The sequence below is a fragment of the Chrysemys picta genome, chromosome 1, assembly GCF_011386835.1.
Source record: "Chrysemys picta bellii isolate R12L10 chromosome 1, ASM1138683v2, whole genome shotgun sequence".
NCBI classification, from domain to species: Eukaryota; Metazoa; Chordata; order Testudines; family Emydidae; genus Chrysemys; species Chrysemys picta.
The window spans coordinates 868,357-892,873 of record NC_088791.1 but is presented as its reverse complement, the minus strand read 5'-3'; the positions used below and the strand labels follow the sequence as shown (position 1 = coordinate 892,873).

General features: G+C 51.1%; 1 protein-coding gene across 15 annotated transcripts in view; it reads right to left on the bottom strand.

Annotated features, from left to right (window-relative positions):
* Positions 1-24,517, bottom strand: part of SHANK3 (SH3 and multiple ankyrin repeat domains 3) — a 703,681-nt gene that overhangs the window by 338,937 nt on the left and 340,227 nt on the right. For all 15 annotated transcript variants that reach the window (XR_010600169.1, XM_065589968.1, XM_065590128.1 and 12 more), the window contains one exon: positions 20,655-20,994. Coding sequence is in view for 14 of the 15 variants with exons in the window: in XM_065589968.1 (XP_065446040.1) it covers positions 20,655-20,994 (340 nt within the window). In the remaining variant the exon portion in view is untranslated. The remainder of the gene's footprint in view (positions 1-20,654; positions 20,995-24,517) is intronic.

The window sequence follows — 24,517 nt, the reverse complement described above, 5'->3', positions numbered from 1 at the left end:
GAAGGTTTGGCGAGTACACTGAGGCCAGCCATGTCTGAGGTGCAGCCTCGCGTGTTGTACTACATATGTGCACGAGGCCACATGCCCTAGGAGCATCATACAGTTTCAGGCCGTTGTGATGGATGAATCTTGAGGTCTGCCATGACAGATTGAATAGACTGGAATCTCGACTCTAGGAGGAACGCTGTGGCCTGGGGAGGCTCCAACACAGCTCCTATGAACTCTGTTCTCTGAGCCGGGCAAAGGATAGACTTGTCTGCTTGCCTACGGCCTTGAAGGTTGACTGAATGAGTTGAACACTGGATATAACCTGCGATTTGGACTGGCCTTTGACTAGCTAGTCATCCTGCTCAGGGTAGGCCTGCACTCCCAGTCTCCTGAGCAATGCTGCTACCATGGCCATATATCTTGTGAATCGCCAAGGAACTGCAGATGGAAGCACCCCCCATGAACTGGTAAGGTGAGTGCTTCACTACCAATCTGCAGAACTTTTTGTGCCCTTGATATATCAACATATGAAAGTAGGCGTCTCCTAAATCAACAGTTATGTACCAGTCTCTGGGATCTATTTTTTTGAGATAGTTGTTGAGCTGACGCAGATCAAAAATAGGTCTGAGACCTCTGTTGGCTTTCAGAATTAGGAAATAACAGGAGTAGAAAAGTCCACTACAGCCCCCACCTGTAGGAGAGATTGAACCTCCTGGACCAAAACTTCTTTGTGAGACGGGTCCCTGATAGGGACAGGGAAGGAGGGTGGGAAGGAGGGGTAGAAATTAAATTGGAGGGTTTATCCAACTTCTACAGTGCTCAATGGTCCGTGGTGATAGGGGTTCAAGCACTGAGGAAATGGGAAAGGCGGTTTGCAAACAAAGGAAAAATGACAACTCCCACCTGTTTATGCTCTCTGTATGTGTGTATATATATCTCCTCATTATATGTTCCATTCTATATGCATCCGAAGAAGTGGGCTGTAGCCACGAAAGCTTATGCTCTAATAAATTTGTTAGTCTCTAAGGTGCCACAAGTACTCCTGTTCTTTTTTTAAAGGAAAAATGGGGTCTGGACTTCTGGTAACTGGTGCAGCATACTCAAGCCTCCCATCAAAACATCTGCTTAAAACCCCCTAGATGTCAAGGTGGGGTAGACAGAGGTTGAAAGAGGAGGTGGTATAAGCCTATGCCCTAAAATCTTCTTTCTCTGCAGGTCCTGTTGGACAGCCAGAGCATAATAGTGGAGGGGCTGCTGAGGCCTGGAGTGCTTCCTGGAAGGGGCTAGGGTGTACAACCCAAGGGAGCTTAGCATCATTCTGCTCTGAAAAGAGCAAGGATCCCTCAAAGAGCAGGTTCTGCACAGTCTGTTGGACCTCCTAAGGGAGCCCAGAGGACTGCAACCAGGAGCTCCTATACATGACCACTGCTGAAGCCGTGGATCTGACGGCCAAGTCAGCAGCACCCAGAGCAGCTTGCAGCGAGATCCTTGCGACTGATTTCCCCTCATCCACTTGCGAGGTAAACTCCTGCATAGCCTCTTCTGGGACCATGTTTTTAAATTTCAGCATGGAGCCCCATATGAATCATAGAATATCCGGGTTGGAAGGGACCTCAAGAGGTCATCTAGTCCAACCCCCTGCTCAAAGCAGGACCAATCCCCAACTAAATCATCCCAGCCAGGGCTTTGTCAAGCCGGGCCTTAAAAACCTCTAAGGAAGGAGATTCCACCACCTCCCTAAGTAACCCATTCCAGTGCTTCACCACCCTCCTAGTGAAAACGTTTTTCCTAATATCCAACCTAGACCTCCCCCACTGCAACTTGAGATCATTGCTTCTTGTTCTGTCATCTGCTACCACTGAGTCTAGATCCATCCTCTTTGGAACCCCCTTTCAAGTAGTTGAAAGCTGCTATCAAATCCCCCCTCATTCTTCTCTTCTGTAGACTAAACAATCCCAGTTCCCTCAGCCTCTCCTCATAAGTCATGTGCTCCAGCCCCCTAATCATTTTTGTTGCCCTCCGCTGGACTCTTTCCAATTTTTCCACATCCTTCTTGTAGTGTGGGGCCCAAAACTGGACACAGTATTCCAGATGAGGCCTCACCAGTGCCGAATAGAGGGGAATGATCACGTCCCTCGATCTGCTGGCAATGCTCCTACTTATACAGCCCAAAATGCCGTTAGCCTTCTTGGCAACAAGGGCACATTGTCGACTCATATCCAGCTTCTTGTCCACTGTAACCCCTAGGTAAAGTCATACCTAGTGTGGTAAAGTCACACCTACCCCAAAGTGCATGCTGGTTTGCAATCCTGAGCTACAAACCTCTTCCCCAAAGAATATATTTTCCTACCAAACATGTCTAACTTCTCTGAGTCTTTTGATTTTGGGGTTGCACCCGGGGGCCCCTGCCTTTTCCTCTCATTGGCAGCAGATACCACCAGCAACCTGGGGTAGGGGGAGTAGGAGTAAAGAAACTCAGAATCCCGGGATGGGCACATAATACTTGCACTCAGCCCCCTTTGAATAGGGAGTCAGGTGTCTGTCACAGCCCCTTAACTGCATCCCTTTTGGCCTCATTGAGAGGCAGGACCAATCTGGAAGGACCTGCAGTGACTAAAATATCAAGCAGGGCATGAGAGGATTATTTTATTTCCTCCACATGTATGCCAGACTTAAGGCGACGTCTTTAACAATTCCTGGGGCACCGTCTAGTCATCTGGGGGAGGCAAGAGGGCCCCCTCCCCCGAGACTGCCTCAGGGGAGGAAGAAGAGGAGGCCAGCACTGGCTGTGGATGCTTTTCTTCCTCTCTTGCTCTGCAGGGTGCTGTTGAACTGGCTTTTGGAGTCCGGTATCCGGCTCAGTCCTGGAGGCAGGAACTGTGCTGCCCAGGGAGTAAGAGCCACATGCCTTCCCGAGGGCACCAACTTTTAATACAATCTGGAAACTTGGGAAAAGCTTCATGGATTCCAAAAAGGCCACTAGACAGGCATAATCCCGCTGTGCCCTCCTGCCAGCCATTCAATGGTACTCCTGTGACTGGATACGCGGCAGGGTGGAAATGTCTGGAGCGAGAGTGGCTCTGAGGAAGGGAAATGTAGGACCCAGCCTCCGATTCGGAAGATGACGACGCTCCTTCTGCTGACCATGGAGGAGCAGTTCCAGATGGTGCCAGCCATCGGTGCCAAGGTGGAGAAGCCCAGAGAGAAGCGAGCATCATAGGTTTTCCCTTTGACGGTACTAAAGGGTGAACCATCAGAGTACATGAAACTGGCATGGTACCAAGTGTTGCAGAAATCCTATCCGTTTTCCCATGTCCACCAGCCCCAATAACACCAATTCTTGTACTGACAGCGATACTGGCACTGACAGGGTCAGATGGACCCTGGCAGCTGCATATGCCTCCGGCATGTTTGGTACCAAGGCAGTGTCGGTACGGTGCAGTGCTGCAGATGTGGAAGGAGCTCCTTCTGACTCCGGACTCGACAGACTCTGTCTCGGCTCAGGCACACTGACACTAAGGCACATGGTGACCCATCCGGCTCAGATGAAGGTCTCAAAGCCACGCCTGTGAGTAGAAACTTTAGCCTGACTTCACAATCTTTCTTTGTGCAAGGCTTAAAGTCCTTACAAATTTGGCAACGCTCTCTCTACTGTGAGCATCCCCACAGTACCTCAAGCCATATTGCCGGAAACGCAGGGCTTGAAGCCCAGTGACAGAGGCATCCTTCGGCACTGGGAGTCAACCGAAACGTGGAACAATTCTAACTAAATACAGTAATCTTAATAACATAACCTATTTACAATAGAAGAGAGCACAGTGCACTGCGAGACCTGGCAAATACATGAAGAGCAGTTCCTGCAACCACAACGGGCGGTAAGAAGGAACTGAGGGGGCTCAAGGTCAGCCAGGTTCTTTATACCGACTCCAGTGGCACTCGGCAGCAGAGGGCGCTTGCACTGCCCCGACGGGTATCACGGATGGGGAAGTTTCCAGTGACTGCGCGTGGGATGCATGCACACCAAAGTGGAACGTGCATGTGCAGTCACTCCAAGAAGAGCAAATTGTGGTGTTCCCCACACACGCGCACACACTCTCTCAAAGCAGGGAGAACAAAACCAATCGATTCAAATCCTCTCATAAGCCAGGAGCATAAAGCACATTGATTTTATAAAACAAACCAACCAGCCACGCAGCACTGGGGACAGAGCTCATTCAGACGGCTGAAGTAAAATAAAAGCTATGGGAACAGTAAATTAATTCATATTGTTAAAAAAAGTACACAAGGCTGATACAGGGAAGTCATTTTGTTAAAACCGCTGGGGGATGGGTCAGAGAAGATTAAAAATAAAATTCCTGGGCTTTGGCTGTTGTAATAAAACTGAAGTCTTAGCACCTTAAAAATCTGTAATTTGCTCATGAAAGCAGGTTGCCAGAATTCTTCAGGAGAGGGGTCTAGAAAAGGGGAAGGAGTGTCTATACTTCTTTTGCAGTTGAAAAGGGCAAAGGGAGGTTGTTTCCATCATATATACATTTATAAAATCTATCTGGAAAGATCACTATTCTACTGTGGTTCTAAACACTCAGCCTGTAAACATGTGCCATGGAGCAGCCAGTTTTAATTTTGTAGTTTGACATCTCTCCTTTCAAAGATTCCTGCTGTCGAGGGCAAACCAACAAAACATGCCCCTCTGTTGCTGGACACAGTTTACTTGAATGGGCTAAAGTTAGTGGTGAGGACTGGAGTACTAGTGAGGTTGCCAGTACCAGATGTATTACGGGTGTTGAGATTGTTAGTCATGCCACCCATCAGCTCCTCCAGTTATCAGTCCAAAAATCCACATGGTAAAGAAGCCAGAGAGAGAATTTTCTGAACTGTGGCTTCATTACTATGCTTGGCTGCATTTCAGAGCAGAGGAAAATAAAATGACATGTACAATATACAAAATCCATGGGAAGAAACATACTTGTCTTGATGGCACAGGCAGTGTTAGAAGTAGGAATCTGCAGAGGCAAGCAGGCATTGGAGATCACAAAGCAGCTGTTGTTTCTGAGGCAATTATGTTGCCAAAGCTATGCAAAGGGTCATTACAGACAAAGGAAGTGCTACTATTGTGGCTCTTAGAACTGTTTAACAGTTGGGATAAGTATCTTCAATGGACAAACGTGAGACTCTCCTGGAGTTTCTTTCTGAATGAATGTGCACTAATAGTGACCAAGTCCCCTGTTGGAAACAGGCTCTGTAGCTCTAATGAGATGCTGCCTCACAGGCTCAGTGATTACAAAACAACTGGATGGATGCTCCTGGCCTCTCCTGCTCTTGCACATGAAAACACTGATACAGTCATACAAAGAAAACTTTGTATTTACAGTTGCTTGAGGACCCATAGTCATTTGTCCCAAATACTCATTATTACACGGCTAACAGTTAGATTACCTCAGTGCAAGAAGGCGCATGGGGGGGTGGGGCAGCATGGAAGAAGGTGCACGGGGGGGCGGCGTGGAAGAAGGCGCACGGCAGGGGCTGTGCAAGAGGCTGACATATAGGTGAACAAGGCTGGGAACACTGGTGGAGTGAGGGACAATACGAAGCTCAGTGAGGAGGATAAGTAGGGAAGGGCCAAGTTATGCAGATCTTTGAAGGTGGTGAAAAGCATCTTAAAATATGGTGTGTTAGAGGATGAGGAATCACTTGACAGATATGAGCGGAGAGCTATGAAGGAGCATTAGCAGCTGCCTTTCTATAGACTGACGTGGGTCGCAATGTCTTTGTCTGGGAGCCCAGAGAGGAGCGTGACATTTCCAGTACATCTCTCCTTACAGTGGAACCTCCACTGTCCAAGTCAGGAGGGGAGTTTGCGAAGTGGAACGTTAACTTGGAAGTGCCCGGCGAATGTTTGCACAGAGCTTGGGGCTGAAATGTGGAATCGATTCTTTCAGCCTTAAGAACAGGTTCATCAAAACATTCCCAGCATGGCAAGACATCTCTTTCACCACATCTGACTCAGCGTTTCTCCTGCTGGCTCAGGGGAGCTGGACCTGCAGTAAATTTACTCCCAAAGTTTTTAATTCTTCACTTTGGTTTATTTACAGTAGTGACAGGGCAGGCCCGAAGAGCTCGCTTAAGTGAGAAACCCACAACACAAAAGATATACATAGAATCATAGAAGATTAGGGTTGGAAGGGACCTCAGGAGGTCAACTAGTCCAATCTCCTGCTCAAAGCAGGCTCAGCCCCAATTAAATCATCCCAGCCAGGGCTTTTTCCGTGCCCCCGCTGGAGCACTGACATTCTGGCTTCCGGTCGCCAGCCTTCACCAAACAGAGGTAAGCGCAGTGTTCCCCTTGTAGAGAGAACGGCCCTCCATCTAGGAGAAGCCTTTTCTCCCTGCTGCAGCTTGTTTCTCATCCCTCCTCCCACTCTCCTACTGGAAGAGGGGTTTTTAGAAGTCACCAGCAGCCCTTAATTGGATGTAGATGTCTCTAATTACCCTGAGGTAACCTCTTTCAGTTCCTAGGAAAAGTTACCTTCACCATTCTAGGCTGATATCCCTGCCTTCCCCCAACCACTCTCTGTTAGCAGCCAGGTCTGACTTTGTCACATTACATTCATCAGGATTATAATATAGGACCGGGACCACCTCTATACTAGTTCACACAAGTCAATATATGATTGCATAGAAGTACCCATGACCGATGTGTGGAAGCCCTCCCCTAGAGGATAAGCTGCTCAAAGGGTACCAAGAATCAGTCCATGCCTCCATCACAGTTCTGGAGACACTAGGGTCCAAGACAAAGTCCCATCTAATTCCCCAGAGTTAACTGATGTACAGAAGCCCTGGTACACATGGCTCATCTCAAAACCTTCCTGCCCCAGAAGGCAGTAGGCCAGCAGAGAGGACTTGCTAGAGCCAAACTGTGTCAGCATGTAGTGAAAGCAGGATCCTTGAGAGGGTAGAAATGGAGAAGATTGGTGTCTCCAAGCAGGTATCCCAACATGTGCAGAAAGACCCTTTCAGAACAGCCATACACATTCATGTGTGTGTCAGTATTGATAGATTAGGTGGCCCAAATATATTACAAGCCCATATTCCCCAGTGTGGAAGCATTTACTTAGTGCAAATATGGTACCAAAAGACAAAATAAAAGTAATGTGCATCTTAGAAATTATATCCTAGATTCCCCCAACAAATAAGCCCTTTCCCTCAGGTCTGTACGAGAAAAGGATCCACTGCTTGGCCCACCAGTACCTGCTGCCCCAGTCCTGGTGGGCAGGGCCAGCTGAGCTAACGCAGACACAACCCCAGCTCAGGACTATCCCAGTCTCTGTGGGTCAAAATGCGTCCAGCTTCTCCAGCCAACACTTTTACTGCCAACTTTCAGGACTATAACCTCATCTCGGCACATCCTTACAGCTTCCATCTTCACTCATGGGAGGGCCAAGCAACTCGCATCTCTTTCTCTCTGCTTCACCCAATCAAATGTCACCATTTAAAAATGTCACTAACTCACACTAGTCTCGCAGTGCAGTCCAACTCCGACACAAAGTGAAATAGGTCTGTAGCCTGCTGAAACGAGACCCATGGGAAGCTGTTGATAAGCTCCACACAAACTGGGCTTGGATGGTCTACATGTCCCTAGCCCATCCCCGGCTCTGACAGTTGTGACAAAGTTCCTCCTCTACCTTGGTGGGTCCTGCGCTTATTGGCGGATTTGCTCACTTCACAGATTCACCCTGTGGGTCAGGAAACAGTCCAGAGACCTTCCCCTCTGGTAGAAGCTATAGTCCAGGTCAATTCCTGCTGTGTTTGATCAGGAGTTGGGAGGTTTGGGGGGAACCCAGGCCCGGCCTCTACTCCAGGTTCCAGCCCAGGGCCCTGTGGACTGCAGCTGTTTAGAGTGCCTCCTGGTACAGTTGCACGACACCTACAACTCCCTGGGCTACTTCCCCATGGCCTCCTCCCAACACCTTCTTTGTCCTCACCACCGGACCTTCCTCCTGATGTCTGATAACGCTTGTACTTCTCCGTCCACCAGCAGTACGCCTACTCACTCTCAGCTTCTTGCACACCTCTTGCTCCCAGTTCCTCACACACACTTCCTCTCCTCTGGCTCCCCGGCTCCCCCTGGCTTGACTGGAGTGAGCCCTTTTATAGCATCCGAGGGGCCTTAATTAGAGTCAGGTGCTTAACTGCCTCACCTGACTCTTAGCAGGTTAATTGGAGTCAGGTGGTCTATTAGCCCGGAGCAGCCCCTGCTCTGGTCACTCAGGGAACAGAAAACTACTTATCCAGTGGCCAGTATATCTCCCTTCTGCTACTCTGCTGTTCCCAACTGGTCTGGGTCTATCACATATCCCTCCCCCCTGCTCAACACCAAGGGGTTGGGCAGCTTGGGACGCCAGACAGTGTACACGTGATAAGCCATCGGCGTTGCCATGGAGACTCCCTGCTCTGTGCTGTATGCAGAACTGGAAAGGTTGGAGGGATAAGAACCACCTGGTTACCCTTGTGTTCTTTTCCTTGTTCCGTTGCATCCATTGAAGAGGGGCATGGTCAGTCACGAGGACAAATCTGCGTCCCAGCAGGTAGTAACGCAGCGTTTCCATGGCCCATTTTACAGCGAGGCATTCTCTCTCTTCCACTGCGTATTTTTGTTCCCTCGGAAGGAGTTTCCTGCTGAGGTAGAGAATTGGGTGTTCCTCTTCCCCAGCCATTTGTGACAGGACAGCCCCTAGCCCGACCTCGGATGCATCTGTCTGAAGGATGAATTCCTTGGTGAAATCCGGGGCTATCAATACGGGGTTACTGCAGAGGGAAGTCCGTAGGTCTGCAAATGCCTTCTCTGCTGCGTCGGACCATCTGACTGGATCCGGACCACGGGCCTTCACTAAGTCTGTTAGGGGACTTGCCCTTGTGGCAAAATGGGGAATGAAACGCCGGTAATACCCCACCACCCCTAGGAATGCTCGGACCTGCTTCTTACTACTTGGTCGTGGCCAATTTCGGATGGCCTCTAACTTATTCAGCTGAGATTTCACCAAACCTTTTCCTACCACGTAGCCAAGACATTTGGCCTCTGTGAACCCCACAGCACACTTAACAGGGTTTGCCGTAAGGCCAGCTTGCCTGAAGGTATCAAGAACCGCCCCCAACTTCTTCAAGTGGGTTTCCCAGTCTGGGGTATGAATCACCACATCATCCAAGTAGGCCACAGCATAGCCGGCATGGGGGCATAATAACTTGTCCATGAGGCGCTGAAAGGTAGCTGGGGCCCCATGTAGTCCAAACGGAAAGACCGTATACTGGAAAAGACCCTCTGGTGTAGAGAACGCCATCTTCTCCTTTGCATCTTCAGCTAGGGGAATCTGCCAGTACCCCTTTGTCAAGTCTAGGGTCGTTAAGTACTGGGCATTCTCCAGATGGTCTACTAACTCATCTATGCAGGGTATAGGGTAGGCATCAAACTGGGATATCTCATTTAGTCGCCGAAAGTCACTGCAGAACCTCGTGGTACCATCAGGTTTGGACACCAACACTATTGGGCTGGACTACTGACTGTGAGATTCTTCAATGATCCCCATCTCCAGCATTTTCCTGACTTCTGCTTTTATTTCCTCCCTTTTGGCTGCTGGCACCCGATAGGGCCTCATTGTTACTCTGGCCCCAGGGTTCGTGACGATGTGATGATATGTTCCAGTTGTGCAACCCAGCTTTGTTGAGAATACATCTTGATATTGGGCGATCATCTCAGTTACCTCTTTCTTCTGGGCTGTCGTTAGATCGGGAGACACCCTCACCTGTCCAGGGTTTTTGTTCCCTGGGTGTAGGTCTTCCCGAACCACTGTGCACGCCTCTCGGGTATGCCAGGGTTTCAGAAGGTTGACATGATATATCTGTTCTAGTTTTCGACGTCCCGGTTGTCGCACCTTGTAATTTACTTCCCCTACGGGTTCAACTATTTCGTAGGGCCCTTGCCACTGGGCCAACAGCTTTCTTTCGGCTGTGGGTACCAGTACCATTACTCGGTCACCGGGCTGAAACTGACGAACCTTGGCTTGACGATTGTAGTAGGTTTGCTGGGCCTCTTGGGCCTTTTCTAGGTGCTCCCTCACTATGGGAGTGACCCGGGCTATCCAGTCCCTCCTCTGTAGCACATGCTCTATTATGTTCTTCCCCTCACTGGGTTCCTCCTTCCAAATTTCCTTGGCTATGTCCAGGATGCCTCGGAGGTTGCGCCCATATAACAGCTCAAAGGGGAAGAATCCAGTTGAGGCCTGAGGTACCTCCCGGATAGCGAACATAAGGTAAGGTAGTAGGGTGTCCCAGTCCTTCCCGTCCCGACTTACCACCTTCCTTATCATAGCCTTGAGGGTTCGGTTAAACCTTTCTATCAACCCATCAGTCTGCGGATAATAGACTGAAGTTCTCAGGGTATGTATATGGAGCAACGTACAGAGGTCCTTCATGAGCTTCGACATAAATGGGGTTCCTTGGTCTGTTAATATCTCCTTTGGTAGCCCCACTTGGGCAAAGATCCCCACCAACTCCTTAGCTATCGTTTTAGAGGCCGTGTTTCACAGGGGGACGGCTTCTGGGTAGCGAGTAGCATAATCCAGAATGACAAGTATATATTGGTGGCCCCGGGCTGTCTTCTCCAGAGGTCCCACTAGGTCCATGGTTATTCGCTCGAAGGGGACCTCTGTGATGGGAAGGGGTACTAAAGGTGCCCTCAAATGGGGATGGGGACTGTGCAGCTGACACTCCGGGCAGGACGCACAGTACCTCCGCACTTCTTCATGTACTCCAGGCCAGAAGAACCGTCGTAGGACCCTGGCCAGGGTCTTCTCTACCCCCAAATGTCCCCCAAAAAGATGACTATGGGCAAGATTTAATACAGCATTCTGGTGTTTTTGAGGTACTAGGATCTGCTGTACCTTCTGCCCCTGTACTGGTGCAACCCGGTATAAGAAATCCTTCTTCATTATGAAGTAGGGTCCTGGTCCCTGGGTTTTCCCTTCCACGGGGACCCCATCTATTTCAGTCACCTCCTTCCTAATGTTGTCATACCTTGGGTCTTCTGCCTGGTCCCGTCCAAAATTTCCTGTCCCAGGGCTAATCTGCCCGAGATCTAGGGGGCCAGTCTCTGTGGCCTCTACTGGTTCAGAAGCATTAGGGTGGGGGTCAGACTCAGGTGCTTCTCCCTCCTGCGTGGCCTCCTTTTCAGCTGCTCAGGTCCGCCTACCTACGAGAGCGACCCTCTGGCTTTGGGTCAGTATTCAGGTTCCCAAGGCCTTAGCTGCCCTCCTTTCCCTTTTTGTCTTTCTACCCTGTCTGGGAGTGGAGAACAAATCTGGGGATATTTCAGAGAAGACTGGGGGTTGACAGTCTGCTGAGGATGCCTCACTAACTTCAGGGTTTCCCCCTTTCTCCAATCCCCTTACCGGGAGTAAGTCTCCAAACCCTGGGAAGTCCCTCCCTATGAGCACTGGGTATGGGAGTTTAGGGACTACACCTGCTGCTACCTCAGCAGTGTTCCCTTGGATCTCGATTTTTACTGGGATGGTGGGGTAGTAACTAACTGTCCCATGGACACATGTTATCCCCGTACATTTAACCTGCAGCAGCTGACTACGCTTCACGAGCTTCCCTGAGATAAGCGTGATAGCACTGCCCGAATCAACCAGTGCCATGGTCCCTACCCCGTTTAGTTTCACTGGTCTGGTGTACATATGTGGGGTTAGTGAGACCCCCCACAAGGTGGATTAGGGAGCATGGGTCTGCCCAGTTCCCCAGGTTACCCTGCATAGGCTCCTCAGCATTGGGACACTGTGCAGCTATGCGTCCCCACTCCCCGCAGGCATAACATCTGTATGGAGCCGTAGGCATTCCCAGGTCTCTTGGTTTGGGCAGTCTAACATCCCGATCCTCTTCTCCCTCAGTGCTCCGACTCTTTGTGGCCTCTAGTGGGCCTTCAGCCCCTCTCTTTTTCCACCTGGGCCCTCTTGGTGGCCCAGTCACCCGAGCTTTGGGGCTTGGTGCTTTTTAACCCGGGGTGCCTCTTCCTTAAGTGGTCGGGTCAGCTCCCTCGCCATCCTTCGCCTCTCTACCAATGCAACGACCTCATCATAGGTGCAGGGTTCGTTCTGGCTTACCCAGGCCCAAAGGTCTGGCGTTAGTCCCCTCATGTATTGGTCAATGACCAGAACCTCTAGTATCTCTTCCGGATTCCGGGACTCAGTTCGTAACCACTTTCGTGTGAGATGGATGAGGTCATACAATTGGAACCACGGGGTTTTGTTTTCCTGGTACCTCCACTCGTGATACCGCTGGGCCCGCACTGCAGTCGTTACCCCAGACCTGGCCAGGATCTCTGCTTTCAGCTGGGGGTAGTCTGCTGCAGCCTCTTCAGGCAGATCATATAGGCCTTCTGGGCCTCCCCACACAGGAATGGGGCAAGGATGCCAGCCCACTGATCTCGAGGCCAGGCCTCCCGTAGGGCTGTCCTCTCAAAGGCCAGAAGGTATGCCTCTACATCATCCTCCCGCGTCATTTTCTGCAGCCAATGGCTGGCCCGTATGAGCCTCATCCCATCATGGCCACGGTTCAGCTCTGTAAGGGTCTTTACCTGGCTTACCAGTTCTCGCAACATAGCTCGGTCTTGAGCAGCCTGGTCCATCAGCAGGCGATTAGTCTCTTGCTGCAGCTGCACTGCCTCCTGTTGGGCGGCTGCCTGGACACAGGTAGCCTCCTGCTGGGCCGCCGTAGCTTGTATCAGTGCCCACACTACGTCATTCATTGTGGTGAAAAAAAATAAACCCTCTCCCTTTTTTTTTTCTTTTTTAATCACCCTCCTTCTTCCGCCGCGCTGTGCACCCCAAATCCCACTACTGACACCAGTTGTGACAAAGTTCCTCCTCTACCTTGGTGGGTCCTGCACATATTGGCGGATTTGCTCGCTTCACAGATTCACCCTGTGGGTCAGGAAACAGTCCAGAGACCTTCCCCTCTGGTAGAAGCTATAGTCCAGGTCAATTCCTGCTGTGTTTGATCAAGAGTTGGAAGGTATGGGGGGAACCCGGGCCCGCCCTCTACTCCGGGTTCCAGCCCAGGGCCCTGTGGACTGCAGCTGTTTAGAGTGCCTCCTGGTACAGTTGCACGACACCTACAACTCCCTGGGCTACTTCTCCATGGCCTCCTCCCAACACCTTCTTTGTCCTCACCACCGGACCTTCCTCCTGATGTCTGATAACGCTTGTACTTCTCCGTCCACCAGCAGTACGCCTACTCACTCTCAGCTTCTTGCACACCTCTTGCTCCCAGTTCCTCTCACACACTTCCTCTCCTCTGGCTCCCCGGCTCCCCCTGGCTTGACTGGAGTGAGCCCTTTTATAGCATCTGAGGGGCCTTAATTAGAGTCAGGTGCTTAACTGCCTCACCTGACTCTTAGCAGGTTAATTGGAGTCAGGTGGTCTATTAGCCTGGAGCAGCCCCTGCTCTGGTCACTCAGGGAACAGAAAACTGCGTATCCAGTGGCCAGTATATCTCCCTTCTGCTACTCTGCTGTTCCCAACTGGTCTGGGTCTATCACACAGTCTATCTAGAACTGTACCCTACACAGTGAAATCAGCAGACTCCCTCAGTTATTCCATAAAAATAATATGCTGGCAGCAGCAAAGGGTAACAAAATGTACCCTCTCCTTCTCCCGCAGTGGGGTCCTCTCCAGACACCCCCACTACACATACACCCCATTCTTCCCACACAAGACAAGCTCAGGAAAAAAGATGAGCCTCGCAGCGTGCCCCCAAAGTTAACAAAGTCAGGCTGTTATGGACCAAGGCAAGAACAAATTCCCAAGGCGCAGGGACACCCTGGCAGCAGACCCCTCTCATCCGCCACTCTCTATACTGGTTTCCCATAGAATATCAAGCCACGTTCAAGGTCCTGGTCCTTCGCCCCAAGGTGTCCCAGGGCCTGGGCCCGGCATATCTAAAAGATCACTTAGAGCTCTGGGATGAGTAGCATGGTCGACAGCTCCATTTCTTAGTCACGGGGGAACTGTCCATCACGCGGGTAAAGCTAATCCAGGCAGGAGATGGAGCTTTCTGGGGGCCAGTCTCAGATTGGGGCACAAACGAAATCCCACAGGAACTGAGAACCACCAAAACCTCACCACTTTCTGCTCCAAGTGCCAGACACATTACTCTGCTGGCCTCTGCAACCATAAGCACAGAGCAGCGTGTCCATACTTATTAAATAAGCCTACCAAAATACCACACTGCATGCACAACTTCCCCCCTCCCCCGAAGAGAACACAAGAGAGGTGTTAGTCATGCTGCTTACTCTGTGACTGGAAGGTGCTCGCACTCTGGCAATGAGTACAGCGTAAGAACCTATGGAGAACCAAACAAAAGCTCCAGCTTAGGCCCGCTGATGACGACAGCTGCAGCACTCTGGCTCAGAGAAAGAGGTGGTCTCTTAGACAGGTACGTCCCAGGCCATTTCAACCTTTATCCATCAAAACCATCACTTTAAAAATCAACGTGAAAACCAATCAGCAGCTATTCTGACCTTTGGTGAATATGAAGAGGGCACAGAATTTTCTTGGCAGGCCCCTGTCTTCAGATTCATGAAGGCTGCAAGGAGGTGGAGTCCCCACATTGCTCTGATAAGAATATTCAGACTGTATACAACTCAAACTTACCTACCTCTGGTAGTCTGGCTTTTCTAATAATTCAAACACAGACCTAAGCCTAAACTTTCAGGATTTCACCGCAGGACCTTCTCTGTTTCAGCCCTCCATTTCCCTCTACCCAGAGAGAGAGAGACCAACTCCTTTTATACCCTGATTGGAATTAGCAAGATATATCTGCCACTAGTACCAGCTACATTTATCCTGCACCTTCATACAGGGCTCCAGTACCAAAAATTGGCATGACTTGACAGAATCTGCTACAAGGGCTTGAGAAATGTAAACTCACCTCCCATACTGTGTTACGGATACTAACATGGTTCTGTCCACATTAATGAAACCTCCCTTTGAGGCCCACTTTACTTGTAAGGTCAAGTTCCTTACAAGGAAGGCCATTTTCCTGGGACAGTGACATGCAGAGTAAGTGAGCTATGGGTCCGGGGACTGAGAGTGTACTCAATTCTTTACACAGTTTCCCTGTATCCGCCTGCCTATCCTAGCTTCATAAGGTCAACATTAAAAGATCCTTGGGCTTTGAGCTGGAGCAGACCAGAGCCCTTGAAAGTCCACCCAGCTTTTACTTTCTTCTGACATTAATCCAGTAAGTTCTGTTGACACCAAGAGACCCGTGTCTACCTGGCTGCATCCCTCAGTGTGATGCTGCCTGAGCTGGTGTGCTAAAAATAAGTGTGGCCACGGCAGCATGGGTGGCAGCCTACGTTCCCTGTAAGCTGTGCAGCCGCGCAGCCATGCAACAGCCTATTTAGTGTCATGCAGGCGCTCAGGGAACCTGCCCGGGGTCCTGCCTCTCTCCCCCAACTCCAACCTAGCCCAGCCCCCAACCTGCCACGGCCCCGGAGACCCAGCCCGGACCCAGGCCCAGCCCAAACCCAGGTGCGACCTGGGCGGCACGCCCCGGACCCAGGCACGGCTGGAGTGCTGCAGCCCGGCCCAGACCCAGGCGCGGCCAGGGCAGCCTTGCTTGGATCCAGGCCCGGCCACAGTGGCCTGGCCCAGACCCAGGCTTGGCCCAGTTGCCCAGACCCAGGCACAGCTGACCACCCGGACCCAGACACGGCTGGGGTGTCGCTCTCCCGGCCCAAATCCAGCCCTGGCCTGGACCTGCTGGGGCCAGGAGAGGGGCACCTATCCTGCATCCCCAGCCCAAGCCCTCACATCCCTGCACCCCAACCCTCTGCCCCCACCTATGAAGAGGGCAGGCAGCCTCCTAGAGTCCCAGACTGACCCCAAAGAATCCTGCCAATTCAGAGCTTGCTATTATATGGAAAACTATGAGTACTTTAAGCCATGTACAGCATGGGTTTCACCTGCCAATGCAGTGCCTCAAACCCCAGTGCAGCAGACAGTCTCATCGTCCTCAACACAGCTCCCCTCCCCCGTCCCCCATACCCAAGGGGTTCAAGGTGCCTCACAATAGCACAGTAAAAACATTAAACAGAACACAACAAAATCATTAGAGTAAGAGAAAAACCCACTCCCTATAAACCTTTAAACATCCCCCACATTGTGGGAGGAAGGGGGCTATAAAAGCTGCTAGGCATTGGAAGGAAGGAAGGGGAGGGAGGGGCTATCCCGTTCTTTTCAAGTATTTATAATTCCTTCAATATTAGAGCTCAGATGGACATCGGGGGAGTGGGTTCCTCACAGTAAGACCCATCACAGAACAGGTGCAATCACCTGCCCACTTAAAACATCACAGCAGGATCCCTCAATACAGAGGTGCTTGAGAGCAAGAACAAAGAGTTCAGGGCCTGCAGCAACAGGATGAATTTAAAGCCAATCCACCATTTCGTAGGCACCCAACACATAAAAAGCAGGGCAGGCAAACAGGACAATGACTGCTCAAGCAGTGTCATCAGCAAAGCTCACCAAGTCACTGCCCATCTCCTCCTCCAGATCTATAATGTATCCATTGGTGTGAACTCCACTCCCTAACACTAGGGTTACCATACGTCCGGATTTTCCTGGACATGTCCAGCTTTTTGGGACTCAATTCCCCGTCTGGGGGGAAATCCCAAAAAGCCGAACATGTCCGGGAAAATAGGGAGGTGCTGGGTCGGGGGCCGGCGGTGCTGGGCCGGGGGTGCTCGGCCAGGGGCTGGCCCGGTGGTGCGGGGCCGGGGGCCGGGCCGGGGCCGGTGGTGCTGGGCCGGGGGCCGGGCCGGGGTGTGGGCCGGGCCGGGCCCGGCGGTGCAGGGCCGGGGGCCGGGCCGGGGCCGGCAGTGCTGGGCCGGGGGTGTTCGGCCGGGGGCTGGCCTGGGGTGCGGGGCCGGGCCGGGCCCGGCGGGGCCGGGGGTGCTGGCCCGGGGGCTGGGGCCAGGCTGGGGGCCAGAGGGAGCCGCTCGGTTGGGGGGGGGGGACAGACTGGGCCGCGCCTCCTCCCTCCACCCCCCCCTTACCTGCTGCCTGCTTCAGGCTTCCCGCGAATCAAATGACTTTGGGGAAGGGGTGGAGTTGGGGCGGGGCTGGGGGCAGGGCCGGGGCCCTGTGGAGTGTCCTCTTTTTGGACACTCAAAATATGGTAACCCTACCTAACACTGGTCTAGAAGAGACCATTGAGTCTCCCACTATTAACTCCTCTCTATTTACTACACCTTTGAGTCCTGTTGCTCATCAGGCCTTCATGCCTTACACCGGAACATAGGACTGGCCAGACTGGATCAGACGCAAGGTCCATAGAATCCAGCATCCTGCCTCCAGAAGCGGCCAGCACCAGTTGCTTCAGACCATTTTGAAAATGCTTCCATTAATTATAACACTTCACGTATTCTTGTTACCCATATAAATATTCAATCCTTTTTTGAATCTTACTTGCAATGAGTTCCACAGACTAATCACACGCTGTTTGAAAATGTGTTTCCTTTTATGAGTTAGAAATTCACCACCTTTTTATTTCATTGCATGTCCCCTTGTTCTCGTGTGATGAGACAGTGTCTCTTGCTTATAAAGCAGCCCATGTGAGGTATTAGGGAAAAGGTTAAAATCAGCTGAAAGTTACTGTTCTATCTAAATATGTGTATCTTTAGTGCACATGAAGTTATGAGATTGTGTTGTATGGTTGTCACTAAAACATGTTGTAAGTTGGGGAATCAGCCAGAGAGAACAGCAAGGAAAGTAACCAGTGCTCAGGTGGGGTGTCAAACAACCCAACAACAGCTATTGTCCAGTAAGGGAGCTATAATTCAATGTCTCACCTGCATGAAGCCACACCAGGGGAACTGCTCAATCTTGCCTGGGGACTCAGCAATGCCGCCCAGACATGCCTGGACTTGTGTTCTCCAAGCACATGGAACTGAGGGAATAAAACAAAACACAGGGGCTCCATGCTTGGTTTTTCTCCAGGCACTCCCATGCTGCAAGCAATCAAGACACTCAGAAGAAGACTGAAGACTCCAACAGAGGAGGCTGGCCCAGGTTCAAGGGACAAATCTGTATATTAAGGACTGCAATGTCCAGTGGGGTGAGAAAAACGGCTTAATCTAGATGTTGCCCAGTCTAATAGGGTTGAGAGTTTAGACTGCGTGCTTATATTTTATTTTATTTTGGCAAATAACTCTGACTTTTTGCCAATCATGTATAATCACTTAAAATTTATCTTTTGTAGTCAATAAATTTGTTTAACTGTTTATCTTTACCAGTGAGTTTGTAGGATGTGTGCGGCAAAACTGCTCAGGTTTGCAAAGGCTGGTGTACACCCATTTTCCATTGATGAAGTGATGAACCAATTAATAAATCTGCACTGCTTGTCTTGAGCAGCACAAGATGGCACATTCCTGAGGTACAGTGCTGGGAGCTGGGGGGATTTAGTGGGTGCCTTTTTCTGTGTGATTCATGAGTGGCTCTGGGAGCATTCATGCCATCTAGCTAGTTGTGGGGCTCCACATGCTGTTGTGCTGAGTGATCACAGCGCCTGGAGGGGCTTGCTGCTGGTCACTAACAAAGCATTGTGAGAGACAGCCCAGGCTGGAGAGAGTTAAGGGGGCACAGCAGTCCCACAGTCCCAGGCTGCGCCCCAGGAATCCCGTCACAACCAGGACCAGCAGGTATTCATCCAAAAGTACTAAAGAAACTCAAATATGAAATTGCAGAACTAAGAACTGCGGTATATAACCTATCATTTAAATCAGACTTTGTATCAGATGGCTGAAGGGTAGCTAAGGTAAGCCGATTTTTTTAAAACGCTTCAGAGGCGATCCTGGCAATTACAGGCCAATGAGCCTAACTTTAGTACCAGGCAAATTAGTTAAAACTATAGTAAGAACAGAATTATTAGACACAAAGATGAACATGATTTGTTGGACAAGAGTCAACATGGCTTTTGTAAAGGGAAATCGTAACTCACCAGTCTATTAGATTTCTTTGAGGATAGCAACAAGCATTTGGACAAGGGTGATCCAGTCAATATAGTGTACTCTAACTTACTAACTAACACTACTTAACACCAACTTACTAACTACTGTAAACAAACCATGTACTGGACAGACGGATATGGAGGTCAAAGGCTCTCCAAAAGTCCAAGTACACTATTAATAAGCAGCAGGTTTAAAACTTACAAAAGGAAGAACTTCTTCACAAAACGCACTGTAAAGCTGTGGAACTCGTTGCCAGGGGATGTTGTAAAGCCCCAAAGTATAACTGGGTTCAAAAATGAACTAGATAAGTTCACGGAGGACAGATACATAAATGACTGTTGGCCAATATGGTCCCTAAACCTCCAACTGCCAGAAGCGGGGACTTTATGATGGGGGCGTCCCTTGAAATTGCCCTGTTCTGTTCATTCCCTCTGAAGCACCTGGCCACTGTGGGAGACAGGATACCGGGCTAGATGGACCGTCAGTGTGGCCCAGTATGGCTGTTCTTATGTCTTTAATTACAGTCTTAGTCATTTTCCCTGGTGCCAAGGTGATGCTCATGTGTTTGTTGTTCCCAGGATCCTCACCAGCATCTTTACAAAGAGAAGTACCAGCCAGTGAGGAGTGGGTGTCAGACCTGAGGATCATCCCCTGAAAGACCAATGTGTGACTGGGAAATAATAGTAGAGAACGTGTGTTACAGCATCTGGCAGCTTTCCCATGTGACCCTAGCAGTGTCTGTCTGCCTGGATATTGCCCAACCTCACCCGGGTCTCCACTGTTCCGTCAGCGAGATGGCAGAGTTCCCATCAAACAGGACCGAACCCAGGCATGGTGGAGGGGGTGAAGGCTGGCGCTGGGTTCTACAGGACAATGGGACTGCACCTACGTCTAGGCAGGAGTGAGTGAGTACTGCCAGGAAGTCAGTTTGGCTGTAGTGGATGTTCGATTGTTTGCAATATGCCACCTCAAATGTCTTTGTCCTCAAAATACGCTCCATTGTCATAGCAACAACAAAGTCAACGATGGCATCTGATGTACTAAGGGGTTCCTGAGGCACGGAAATAGATTGGGGTGGGGGCGGGAGGAGAGAAAAGGAAACCCCTGCTGCATTAACTCGGGGCACGTGCCCCTTCGGAATCCAGGACAGCTCCTGTTCTCCAAGGTGCTTGGTTAGGAAGATGCAGAGCCTCAGAGACCAGGTTACTGCACTGTATCTTCACACTCCACTGGTCAGCCTGTTCCCACTCAGACAATGTCACTGCTCCCCCGCAACCATGGAGAGACAAAGCAGGGTCCCCAGTTAGCTCCAGGAGCTGGGACTTCCCAGGAACACCAACACGTATGGTGGCTGTGCTGCTTGTCAGGTCAGCTACACCCAGCACCACCTGTCACAGCAAACCCCGCTGAAGGAGACGGGCCTGGTCCAATATCAGCTTCGCTGAGGCTGAGATCGCACCAACCCACGCACACAAACCCTGCAGCCCCTTCCAGTTCTCTCACAACTCCAGCACAGGAGCTCACAAACTCAGCAAGGAACCACAGCGGGCTGCCGGGTGAGCACGAAGCGACCTATTTCCCTCATCCCCATGCCCTCTCTTACCTGGCCTTGCCTCGGCTGCTTCTCCTGAGTGTGTGCATGTCGGCCTCCTTCTCTTCCTGCACGCGCTGCAGAGATGGGGAGCGGCTGTGAGTGCTCCGGGAGCTGCCCGTGCTCGCCAGGCTACTGTCCCCCACCCCTGCCCCAACAGCAGCTTCCTGCATTTGTGCCAGCAGCTGTGGGGGCAGGCTGCGGAGCGAGGGCACTGGTGAGTAGGACGGGTGGCTCTCGGCTTTCAAATTGTTGTCGCTGGCAGAACGCTGCAGCATGCGGGGGGAGGAGAGGCCGCCTGCGCCAGTGATCCGTCTCCTCTTTGTATAGCTGGGAGTTTCTCTAAAAGGCACTGCAAGAAACCAAGCAAAGAGAGTCCCATCAGTTACCAACCGCGCAAGAAGCTAAACGCAGTTTTGCATTGCTCAACGTCCCTGAAAACATTCATTTCTACCAATAATGATGTTGATTGCCATGAGAAAATGCATGTTCTGGTTTATTTCCAGTGCGGGCCTCTTCCTCCTAGGGTTACCGGGTGCTGAGAGTCAGTGCTGAGAAGCAGCACAGTGAGTTCCTGGAGACACAGGTCACCCATCATGCCATGTTTCTGTTAATTAGGTTCAGAATAATGGAATGAAGGTGAGTCTCACCCAGTCCTGTCTGGCTAGAAAGATGCTGAAGGTGCAGGGCCTGCTGCAACCCCCCAGGCTGGGAAGGAGCGTGGAAGTCCTTTAGAGGGAACATAGGAATTGACAAACTGTGTCAAGCTCATGGTTCATCCATCGAGTCCAGAATCCTAGCTCTGACACCACTCCAGGCATCCACCTATTAGCCTTTCACCAGGAGGAAAATTGACCATTCATGGGGAGGTGTGTAGAGTGGACTCTCCCTCCAACTCCTCCACAACTCTCGCCGCACCGACTCTTAAGTGCCCTGTCATGACCCTGGGCTCAGGGCAGCTGCTGCCACCCCCAAGGTTCGCACTTGGAAATTGCACCTCCTCTCATCCCTCGCTTTGCTCCCTCATTCCGAGGTCCTGTCCTCAGGCATGGGGAGCTCACTGATAAAAACAATGGGCACTCTTTGCAGACCACTGCACAAACACCCCAGGAAACTCCAGACTTGATGAATGAACCCACGAATGAGCTAATTTAGAGTCCCTCCCGCCAGGTCCGAAACAGCCCTCCACCAGCTGGCAAGCCTTAGCACTCCTACCAAACGTCTATCACCAGACTGCTAGAATTCCTGCTAACATCCCACGGCAGTTCCCATAAACGCAAAGGGCCTTGGGAGTCCTCAATGGTTGGATCGCTGCCTCAGGTCCAAAGCACAGGTCTGACAACAACTCCCTACAAAACACACCACTAACTGAGCACATCACCCAACAGTCTCCTCAGCCTGAGTCCACCACTCCTGCCCCTGTCCCCGCTCCCGCACCACTCCACTGCCCGAACCCTCCAGCATCCCCACCTCCTCCTGTGCGCCTCTGCATGGAGCGTGAATGGAAACCATGACACTCAGGAAGCTACTGAAAGAGCCACCTTCTACCTCAGTGAAGAAAACGTTACGGAGACTGTAGTGACCGGACAGACGGACATGGAGGTAGCAGAAGCAAAAGAGGCCTTGTCTACACAGATGGTTTAATATGCAGCTTTTTACTTAGTCCAGTTTGCAACCACTTGTTTACATGCAACGCAATCCATCACAGCACACTGGCTCTGCATTTATCACAAGCTCTGGAGTTCTCTTTCAAACTGCAAAGCGAGTTAGTCTGGTCTATTATTCATGTGCATGAAATGGTGCTTCAAACTCCTTTGACAGTCTTCCAACAGCTGACCCCCTCTGCTTTGTGGGTGACTGTTTCTGACCTGTTTCCCTGTGGGCCCTCCTCTGCTCTCAAGTCAAGCTGACCAGATGTCCCGTCACCCCGTTTATAAGCTGGGGCACTGCCAGATTTTGTCCATTCACTACTGGATTCCAGTTTATCACAATAGCTTCAAAGATATTCTAGCAGCCCTACAAAATGCCTGGAGCTGCTGCGTGGAGCTGCGCTGAGACCCAGATTTCATTCCCATCTGGGGAGAAGCGCTGGTGCAGGACGAGCTTGTGGCCAGGCACTGGAAGACATTTTTGAGGACATTGCTAAGCCATGCCCAGGATGCAGGACAGTGCTAGACAGCTCAGGAGCACCTACATTAAAACGAGGAATGACAAGAATGAGGGATGACGAGGGGACATGTAACCTGTCCATTATTTTAGGCACTGGACAAGATTTTGCCAGCTCCATGACCATTGAACCCCGGCAGCTTGTGGTGCCTGCTGGCCACTGTCCCCCAAGGATGGTCAGCAAGAGTCATGGGGGGATGAGCAGGAGGAGGCCAGTGAAAAGAGCTTCACGTAAAGCCAGGATCCCTTCGGGACTTGGGCTCTTAGAATCATGGAAGATTAGGGTTGGAAGAGACCTTAGGAGACCTCCTTGATGCAGGAGACGTGGAAGGCAAGCCTGATTCCCTCCCTGCAGCAACTAAGCCCAATTCCCAAACCAGGACTGAGGCAACTGATCCTGTGGAGAGAACCTCGGCATATAAGTTTCCCTGTTACTTTGTTACTAATTTACTATTTAAATTTTAATTTATTATTAGTAAGCTACACTGCCATGCTATCTTCTGTTCTGGGTGACCCTGTTCGCAACCATTGTAGACAGATGCGAGCTAGAAGCTTTTCCATGGGCAAGATCCCTGCCCCTCTCTCCCTCAGCCCACGCTGTCCATTCAGCCTCTGCACAAGCACCTTTCCAAAACAATGACTGCTCCATTGAGCAAAAACACAGAGTGCAAAGGCACTGAGTACTGACCGGGTCCAGGCCCACACTGTGGACAGCACATAACCATATACCTATTTCCTCTTCCCTTCCCTCAGCTGTCCTGCCCAGCAAAAAAACGGTTACCTACCTTTCGGAACTGTTCTTCGAGATGTGTTGCTCACATCAATTCCATTCTAGGTGTGCGCACCCACATGTGTGACCGTCAGAGATTTTTGCCTTAGCGGTATCAGCAGGGTTGGCAGTGGCGCCCTCTGGAGTGCCACGCTCATGAGTCAGTATATTAGCGCCACTGGCCCTACGCCCTCCCAATTCCTTCTTGCCAGCAACTCCAACAGAGGGGCAGGACGGTGGGTAATGGAATGAACGTGAGCAACACCACTTGAAGAAAAGACGGTTACTCACCGTTGTAACTGTTGTTCTTCGAGATGTGTTGCTCATATCCATTCCATTAGGTGTGCGCGCGCCGCGTGCACGATCGTCGGAAGATTTTTACCCTAGCAACACCGGCGGGTCGGCTGTGGAGCCCCCTAGAGTGGCGCCTTCATGGCGCTGAATATATACCCCAGCCGACCCGGTGCCCCCTCAGTTCCTTCTTGCCGGCTACTCCGACAGTGGGGACGGAGGGCGGGTTTGGAATGGATATGAGCAACACATCTCGAAGAACAACAGTTACAACGGTGAGTAACCGTCTTTTCTTCTTCGAGTGCTTGCTCATATCCATTCCATTAGGTGACTCCCAAGCCCAACTTAGGTGGTGGGGTCGGAGTGAGACATTGCTGTGTGCAAAACCGCTGATCCGAAGGCAGCATCGTCCCTGGACTGCTGCACTAGTGCATAGTGAGCTGTAAACGTGTGGACTGAGGACCAAACCGCCGCTCTACAAATGTCCTGTATCGGAACCTGTGCCAGGAAAGCAGTCGAGGAGGCTTGGGCCCTCGTGGAGTGAGCGGTGAGGTGCGGTGCTGAGACACCTGCCAGGTCATAGCAAGTCCGGATGCAAGACGTAATCCAGGAGGATAGGCGTTGTGAGGAGACCGGTGAGCCTTTCATT